The 10,147-nt window shown below is 30.2% G+C and overlaps 1 protein-coding gene across 1 annotated transcript; it reads right to left on the reverse strand.

Annotated features, from left to right (window-relative positions):
• Positions 1–7,104: 7,104 nt before the first annotated feature.
• On the reverse strand, positions 7,105–8,422 carry LOC126264331 (protein mono-ADP-ribosyltransferase TIPARP-like). Its single transcript, XM_049961834.1, has 2 exons — positions 7,961–8,422; positions 7,105–7,808 (listed from the first exon to the last, which is right to left on the reverse strand). The coding sequence occupies exons 1-2, from the start codon at positions 8,349–8,351 to the stop codon at positions 7,510–7,512; spliced, it is 690 nt and encodes a 229-aa protein (XP_049817791.1). The 5' UTR covers positions 8,352–8,422; the 3' UTR covers positions 7,105–7,509.
• Positions 8,423–10,147: the final 1,725 nt, after the last annotated feature.

The raw sequence follows: 10,147 nt of genomic DNA on the forward strand, positions 1-10,147 counted from the left end.
ATATTAAGGATTATATTAATTCTCGGTTTTTCTTTTCGTTGCAACCAGCACAGTGCAGAAAGAAATTGCAGAATTGCAGAATGATCTGTAATTATTCTAATAAGTAAATATGACAAAGAATATTTTTATTTTAATAATTTAAAATTCATATAATTTTTCTACATATTTATAATATTATTAATTAGAAAGTAATATTGCAACAAACACTTGATTAAATCATTAAACACTTTTAAACGCTTCTTTCTGTGTGTTTGATGGAGTATTCGTGTAATAGTTCACTTTGAAGTGCTGAAACCTGAACAACAAACTGAAACTGTTAATGCAATTTTGAACAATTGGATTGAGTGAACCAATCTTTATTTGTAAAGAATAATAATAATAATAATAATAATACATCACAACCTCGGAATTAGTTAGTTTCAAATTTTTGTGATTCAGAAAATTCTCACGTATCTTTTGATTAGCTAAATGTAAAATATACAGGGCGGAAGCTTTAACTGGAATGAATTCGCTATCAGGAACCTGAATAATTTTTGAAAAATTCCCGAAGCAATGTATTTTAAGTGTATGTTTTTTTGTACTTATTTTGTGCGCATGTAAAATGGCGCAAGTAGGTATGTTTTATGTAATGATTTGTCCTGGGCAAATAAACCATTAAGTTAAATGCGATTAATTGGCTAAATTCGTCTCTTTGTCACCTTTTCAATGAGGGGTCACACGCCATAGAGTTGTAATTGAAAAAAAAAGTTGAATATGGTTACCTCCCTCCCTGAAGGACAGAATTTTAAATTTTGCGTCAAAAAGTAAAGATTTTCAAACGTTGACGTGTCTTGAGAATTTTTCGAAAAATTATTCAGCTTCCTGGTAGCGAATTTATTCCAGTTAAAGTCTCCACCCTGTATAAGCAAAAACCACAAGCAAAACAATAATAATAATGTTTACAATTTGGTTATCAAAATCATTAACAGATTTAATGTTAAATTTTGTTCAACACACCAATTAGTAAGTAAAAAGTAAGAAAACAAATTAAAAATGAATTAAACTCATTGTAAATTTATCTAGTTCAGCAACACGGATTAGATGACAATTCCTGTTATACTACATTCCCCCACAACAAAAGTTTATTAATTTAACAGTTAGCTAGAGCAGTTAGCGCATAATCAAATAATAATTTTAATAGAGAAAGTTGGTATTTCAAGCGCCTCGCCTGCTAAATTTATAACTTTTAAATTCAATCCCGGAACATAATTCATCAGCATTTCCATTTTCTGATAAAATTATATCATTATGAATCCGTTGCAAGTCGAGTAAAGAAGTCATAATATTGCCATTGTCAAGGAATTATTCACTTAGGAAACCCGCAATCTAATTTCACTCCTGGATTTAAAGTTGTGCAACTATTATAAATAATTAACCACAAATTCAAGTTAATAAGCGATTATCAGTGATGATCTGTTGTCCGATGTGTATCCTGCATGAAAAACTATAAATAACCATAATGTCTACACAATAAAGTGCCGATGCAGATTGAGACGTTAAAGTTTTAGACAAATTAATCGAAATTAAAAGCAGATTGGAGCCATTATGAACCTCGGAAGAGAGTTTCATTTTAATTAACCTTCTGTTAAGTCGGCTATCTGTGTCTGGCTCGGTGGACCGTTTCCACTCTTCCCCTCACTTGATATTTATGTTCTCTTAACTTTTTTGCTCGCGCTATTCGCGCAGATTAGCAACTGCAAGAAAGGCACCGGCTATTAAGCAATTCGTGGAAAATAGATTAGTTCTGGAGTTGTCCGATCTTGACAACCGGTAAGATTCAAATCAGACCTGATCGATAATACAAACAACTTCTCCGGAAAAGTTTTACAATTATATTTTTATGAATAAACAATGATGTTACTTACGTACTAGAAAAATTAAGCTCTGAATTATTTCGCCAATTTACCCTGTATCTATCTTCATCCGAGTCAACCCTGAAAGCAAAGGGTGAACCGCAGTGATGCCATAATTTTAGAGAATGTTTGTACAATTTTTTGTCAATATTATCATATCATACAACCTGTATAATAATACAGGTTGTTTTAAAAGTAAATTTATATGTAAAATATACAGTGTTGGCCAGATAAATAGAACAAATTAAACATTTTGTAAGATATTTCATAATAGGATATAATTTAAATTTAGTCCAGTCAATATAAAAAATTTATCATATTTTACACACATCAAAACATTTTAAAAACGACCGAGATATTATTTTAAATGCATCTATCAGTATGATTTGCTTGACTAAAGAAAAAGAACATTCAAATACATTTTGTAGGATTTATATTATTTTATTGAAAAATTCATGAAAAAAGCTACATATTGCTGGCATCGTTAAAAACTTAAAGTGATAAACAAAAAAAAATACAACTTTGTAGTGAGGAATTCAAGTTCAATAGAACAAGATTAGATGCTAAACAATACGTTTGTCGTTCTCCAAATAAAAGTTTGGATGTTCTTTTTCCAGGCATGGCACTGGACCATTGCAGAAAATTATTGGTTAAATGAACCGTTTCATGTACAGAATCATGAGAGATTTAATGAACCATTTAAAAATACGGATCTAATATGGAATATAATTTCAAACAACCGTTGATGATATCTTGTTGAATCTGTACCTCGTTGTTGATAGATGGTTGTAACTACAAAATATTAATCAATTTTTTTTATAAAAAATCTAAATATCACAATGGATTAAGCAACCTTTGAAATGGGTATGTACCAAATTTCATGAAAAATATGTATATTCATAATTAAAAATATTATGAATTTATTTTTTTGATAAGTAGTCTTTAGGATAATATATCAAAAATAGCACATTTTATCTTATTTTTCAAGAATATTGATATATTATACTAACAAAACCAGTTATACTAATACTCTTAATACTCAAATTTCATTTACCTTTAGCAAACCATCATTCACTTAATTGTTATATATTTTTGGTAAGTTTATGGTTATTTTTCTATGAGATAATTTCCGCACCGGATTCACCAATTATACATAATTTAATATACACACAACGTCAGAATCCTTGAAGCCTCTCGTAAAATAGAAACAAAAGCTAATATCAATATAATGTTTTTATAGAAATGGACATATGTTAATTGCAGTTTTTTGTCTTCGTGGAAAAGCGTTCAACAAATTTTTAATCTACTTTTAACACAACATTGATTACAATTTCTTAGTCTGGTGTAAATAGCGACCAAAATAATATATATCTACTTGTCAAAATATGCCTGGAAATGAAATTTTTAATTTTAATAGAGCAAGAAAAATCGACATCAACAGTATTGGTCAAATTACCGAATTTCAACGATACTTGACATACCTGGATCATCTGTGATCAGAACAGTGCGATTATTCCAAGAGAGTGGAAATGTGCATAGAAAACCTTGTGGTGGACGTCCAAGAGTAATAAACACAAGGGAAAATCATTACATAGCCAATTTCATAGGACACAACCGTAATGTCACTGTCCCAGCTGTAACATCACAGTTTAAAAGATCCTACGATAGATTGATTTCTGTATCTATAATTCGACGACGACTTGCAGGTGCTGCTTTAAGATCCACACGACCATTAGGAATGCCTAAACTGGGCAACATATAGACACCCGTCTAAAAACGTGACGCACGACTGGCATTTTGTAGATGAGTAGTCCCATTTCAGGGAGGGACTGAAATGTTTTGGGGCAGTATTATGCATGGTCGACTAACTCCACTAACTCATACATCACATACATTAACAGGGAATATCTACCTCCAGAATGTTATGAGATCAATTCAACCCATGAGACAAGAACTGGGAGAAAGTTTAATTTTCATGGACAATAATACTCGACCCCACCGCAATGTCCAATATGCGTTAGAAGAAGCAAATGTGCAAAAGATTAAATTGGCCACCGAACTCGCCAGATATGAATTCAATCGAGCACGTGAGGGATATGCTAGGTCAAGCAATTTTAAGGAGATTAAATCCACCCACAACTTCTCAGGAGCTTACTGCAGCAATTCAAGATGAATGGGCCAACGTTTCACAAGAAAATATTAATAATTTAATTCTTCAAATGCTGTATGCTACTCCTGTGACCAGCCATACTGCACATCTATTTTGTTTAAGATTAAGAACAAAATGAATAATGGTGTAGAAAGAATATAGAATATTTTAAATAAAATATAAAATATTTTGATTGAATTTAATTACAGGTGTGGATGTTTTATTTATTAATAAATAGAATGTGTGTATTTCTTTGGTCACCTCTGTTTAAAAAATCATCAATAAACTGAGTGTTTTTACAATTTTACTATTTTTTTCAATTTTGAATTCTCATTGGCGAACGCATTATAAAATTATATTCGAGTGGTCAGTGAAAAATAAGACTAAGTAACCCAAAAAAAAAATTATCAACACAAAAAAATTTTGAAAATTGCTAAAATCGAGCCATTTATTGTGTGAGTGTGTGTGAGTGAGACGAAAATTAATATTTGGTAGCTATAGACTAGCCAGAATAACTCTTCTCCCAAAAAATTAGGTGAGTCCAAATTAATTTCCCACTATTACATACACATTGGGGGACAACTAAAAAAAATGCCATATACTGACGAGGTTATACTCTCAAAACATTTTTTCCAGAAAGGTAATTACCTAAAATAGGATAATGGAATGGTCATTGTAGTACCCCAGATCTTAAAACGATAGAAAACCTATGGGAAATATTAGACCAGAAAATTAGGGGAAAACCTATCAGAATAATGAAGAATTATTCAAAGCGCCTAAAGAAGCGAGGAGAAATATGTTTTATATATATATATATATATATATATATATATATATATATTATATGATTTTTACAAAATTAAGTTTATAAAAAAAACAATGGGTAATTGTTAAAATATTAAAAATATTACAATAACTTATAGACATAAATATTCTGTAATATTTTTCTACAAGTTGCTCTAATTTTTATTTTTTGTTTTAATTACAGCACAATGAAAATAAATATATTCTTTCACTGCTTTAACAGTAAATAGATTGACAAAATATGTAAACGTATTGTTACGCAAATGCACAAGATATCAAGATGATCAATGAATACATTCAAATAAGTATTGTATTAAAAAAACTATAAATATTGTCATTATTTACATATATTCAAATATGAATTTTTATATTAAAATGAGATTTTTTTATTGTTTAGGTATTCGAGTTAATTAATGTAATATTACTCTCCTTTGTTGTTATTATTTCATCCTGTTTAACGTGGTAATAGGAAGAGGTAGTACGACCCTTGACTAGTACGATTCGATATCTTTGGTTTCAACTGTTGAACTGATAAGACGTCGAAAAAAGTAATAAAATCCTGTTATGAAAATTATCATATCATAATCTTTATCATTTATTATTATTTTATTATCGTTGTTGTTTAATTGGAAACAATATGATCTCGTAAAACAGTTTTTCCCACGTATAGATTTCTAGAGACCTAGGTAGGAGCAGTGTTTTCAGACATGATATTGCGTCATAATTTTTTATTTATTTATATTTTTAAATTATTATGTTTAAATCATTGTTCAGAATTATATTGTCATTTTCATTATGTTATCATTGTTATTATGTTTATGTATATGTATATGTTTTATTTGTGATGTTGTCGATAACTGATTAAAAGACCTTCTTTTTGATGTTCTAAAATTGAAACCATGAGGTAATTGGCTTCAGTATTCGATAGAGTATCTATGTGACAATGAACAATAATTCACTTAATTTGATTAGTTATAAACAATAATTATTGCAAGACACATTATATTTATAGTCACAGTCATGCTAAAGTGAAATTGCATATATATTGAACAAGTACGGATATAACGATACCAAAGATGTAAATAAATCACATTTGTTAATTTTATCTATGTTTGTTATTTGTAGTTTTCCTTGATTACTCGGTTGTACGCATTCAGATTGAGGTTTTGGTAATTATTTTCTTATTATACACAACAAGGATTCCTAATTAATCTTCGTTCTTTTGTAATCTCTAATAATACCCCTACTGGTACCATTACAGTGTATTAAAAATATAACGTTAAGAGCGGTGTTTACTAGAAAAGGAATCACACTTTCGATCAGAAAAGGATGCAAAACAAAACATAGCCCGTAATGTGCCTCCGCCACAAATTCAAATAAACACTCAGTTCTAAAATGATCGTGTGCAAAATTTTTTGTATGGAACAGGACCGGTATGGAAGAACCGGTGCATTCTTCTAACTGCATCTAATTTTGGAGATGTTATAAAATTAAAAGAAAGGACATTTTATGACAATATAGTTAAAAAAATGTTAAGAAGAAATTATTCTTCTACAATTAATACAATAAAATTGTAAAACCTGCTGGTTTATTTGTAGATGTTCTTCATGGATATTTATAAATTATATTGTATATTTTTATAATTAAATTTTTTTATTTCTGAAGAAGAAATTGTGACGAAGTGTTCTTATAAGATCTGGATATTCCTGAGAAGAGGCAATTATAATATAGAACTTAGGAAAAATCACGAATATTACTTTCAGATAAAACATCAATTAAATAATATTGGAGCTAATCTGTGCTATTTTATTATATATTCAGGGCCAAAAAATAAACTTCACGTGGAAGACGAAAACTTTTGGATCAAACAAAGTGCTTTCGAAATTAGAAAGATTCTATTTTAATTGTCTGGGACCAGAGATAACATTAAATAGAAGAGAGCGAAATTTAAAATGTTTAGATCCTTCTTACATCAGAAAAGCGCAGGAAAATAGAACAAAAAAATGACAATTTAATAAAATATTAATTTTTAAAATAATTTGCTTCACTTTCCATTCCTATAAATTCCATTTAAATTACACATTAGTTTCAAAGTGTTTACCCAGATTCTAATTTATCAGATAATGAAAATTGTATTGTATTCCATTTAACAATAAGCAGAATAATTTGATGAAATCTATTTAAATAATGAAATAAAAAAATAAATATACATCACATAAATTGATTAATGATAAATAAATAATCTGAAGACGCATTACATTTTAATTTGTTACTCACATTTTATAACACCTTATATCACATTACATATTCATATCACATTCTAAAAGTAGATATGAAAACAATACAAATGTGTTTACCGCAATTTGATACTTTATTTATTCATGAAAATAGTACAGTTGCATACTAACACACTATAGGCGGGTGGCAAAATAGTCCAAACTTGAATTGTTGTTGAATAATAACAAAAAATAAGAGATAATTCTTTTAGTTCCGAATGTAAATCAATAGAGTAAAATTAGCTCACCCCGCTTTTAAAATAAGTACATTCAAAAAGATAAAAATTACCCGGCCAGCTGATAATCAACAGTTCTCGAGACGGGTATTTTTACCCAACCCGCTTGTAGTGTGTTAATACAATATTTTAATTCCCATTGTAGTGGGCCTCTACTCCAACTTAATTAATAAAATCAATGCTGGGTAAAATTCGGAGTCTTGGTATTTTACATATACTGTTCCTGCCATATTACTTGTTGTATCATATTCATCAATAGGTACGACGGTAAATCGATTTCCAATATATTTCTTTTTCGTCAGCACATTAGCAATAATCATAGCTGCTCCACGCTTTTCAGTATTTAATTCAGGGACATTTAAATAATGGAAATATTCTACAGAATGCTTCGAATAATCAGACCTTGGAGAAAAGCATACACCTTGTCCGAATCTACATCCTTTTTTTGCACCTGCACAAAAATAAACAGGAATATATAAAAAGTGAAAAATAATAAATAAATTATTATTAAAAATTATATAAAATTAATTTTTCCATTAACATTATATATTTATTTATTTATTATTTATAATTGAACATATTAATATTGCATTTAGTATATACCTTTTAAACGCCAATTAAAATTATTAGTACATATCGGTATTAGATTTCTTCCCAGAGTACCATGAAAGAGTAGTATCTCGTCGAAGTTCACTTGCGTTTTCTTCAAGTGATATTGTGCAAATAAAAAGGGATTTTCAACCCTTAAGACATCTGTAATTTGATATTTACCCCGATAAGGGGAAGTCATAGTTCGGTCAAAATATTCTATGTACTTGCGGGCCATCTGTTCACTTAATTTTTCCAAGTTTAAGGGTCGATCGAACTTTTGATATGTCCATTTACGGAATTCAGGTACCTCATTCAACAAATCTTTTAACAGTTGATTATTTGATTCAATTATTTTATCTGGTTGTACTTCACGTACATTAAGACCAACGAACAGCTGTTCCATTTGTGGATTTGTGGGATAAATGTTAAAATTCACAATCGTTCACAATCCTTCTGAACAATATACACACTCCACTAAAAATGATCTAACTGATAATAAAAACTAACACTAACTGCGTATTGTAAAAACGTGATACGAACTCAGGGTAATCCCCCAGCTTATTCCGAATAGGCAACTAAGTTTGCAGATTTTCATTTTATATATCGGATCGTTCATGTGAAACGCAAGTAGTACTATGGGTTGCATACTTATAGTACTTGGGTGGAATCAGCGGAAGTGCTAAGCAGGGGATGGTACTCGAACCGAGGGTGGCGGTAGAGGACATCTGCGAGGGAGGAAGTTAAGCTCCGTGAGAGAAGCTGTGTAGAAGTCTTGGCTTGGCTTGGCATAACCGTCGGGATCACCGCGTTTCATACGACTCCTAATTGTTTGACTATTAGTTATAATCCTGTACCTGTTAGTTCAATTACATTGTAAGGACTATTTGTGTGTTATTTAATATTCGAAATGGCCGATAATCCTGACCGAGCTGCGACATATATATGACTCAAACGATCTGAGAAGAGTTCTTAGACATAACATAAACATTATTTCGTATATTTATTTTCTGTACATTCGCTATGTAAATTTGCTAGCAGATGTGTATTAAACATTATGTTAAAATATTGTACAAAATGTGTAAATTTTAGTAACCAGTGCGGCACGATTGAATGTCTAAGGGGTGAAAATTGTTGAATCGAGATAGGGTTGGAAACATTTGGATAGAGGCAAATTTTAAGTAAACATGTTTATTCAGTTTTGATTGATGTCGGTGCTCGATCTTACTTATAAAGATTACTATTTGCACGAGGCAAATATCAACTCGCATTTATTTGTGTTCAGAATTTGTTCGCGTTCATTTCAACAAACAAACGCGCTTTACGCGCGAGACGAGTACTTCCACTGCCACATTAAGTATTGGCGACGGATATACAACATTGCGTTTGTTTATTTAACAATTCAAATTAATGAAAATTAAACTTGTAGCAACATCATATTTTGTCACTGCTTCTGCAATTTATGCTGACATTTAAGAATTTGAGATTTTTTCTCTTAGATGAATATTCATTCTTCTTATAATACCTTTGATAATTAATACAAATTCAACAACAAAAATATTAACGGACTATAGTAATAAAAAAATAATTGCTGAATTATAAAAACAAAATGAACCATAGGTTTTACAATTACAATTTCTCGTCACAAAAAGTATTGCAAAATTTATTTTTGACCTAAAATTATTATTTTTACCTTCTAAAACTGTTCGGAAGTGGTAACACAACTTACAAATAGTTAATAGAGGTTTATTGCATAAATTAAAAATGAAAGAAAAACCAACAAAATAATAAAAATAACATATCTCCAAAAATGAGAAAAATCAGTATGACAAGAAAATCACTAGCTCTAAAGACATCCCTCATTTTATATGGAAGTCTCTTTATAAGATATACAACGTAGTCCATATCCAAATGTAACCATTCTTCATTTAAAACGTCTCTCAGCTTATCAAGATTGTCTGGAGCGATATTACGGGTTTTTATGCATCTTTGTAGGTGGTCCCAAACATGCTCCACCCCATATCATAATAGAACCTAACCTCCACAATTTCCTCAGACCCAAAAAGTAAAAATCTGGACTCATCCGTGAAAAGGATATTAGCCCAGTCCTGAATATCCTAATTAATGTATTCCCTTGCAAACCTTATTCGGGTCACACGGTGTTCCCTAGTTAACAACGATTCAGTAACACGCATTCTGGGT

Source organism: Aethina tumida, chromosome 1, assembly GCF_024364675.1.
Source record: "Aethina tumida isolate Nest 87 chromosome 1, icAetTumi1.1, whole genome shotgun sequence".
Classification (NCBI taxonomy): Eukaryota; Metazoa; Arthropoda; class Insecta; order Coleoptera; family Nitidulidae; genus Aethina; species Aethina tumida.

What these genes read in the sequence shown, in the direction of transcription:
- LOC126264331 (XM_049961834.1), bottom strand. Translation starts at nt 8,351, where the DNA reads ATGGAACAGCTGTTCGTTGGTCTTAATGTACGTGAAGTACAACCAGAT. An exon ending in TTTTAATTGGCGTTTAAAAG is followed by an intron (nt 7,809 to 7,960) that starts GTATATACTAAA and finishes ATTTTTGTGCAG; the next exon opens with GTGCAAAAAAAGGATGTAGA.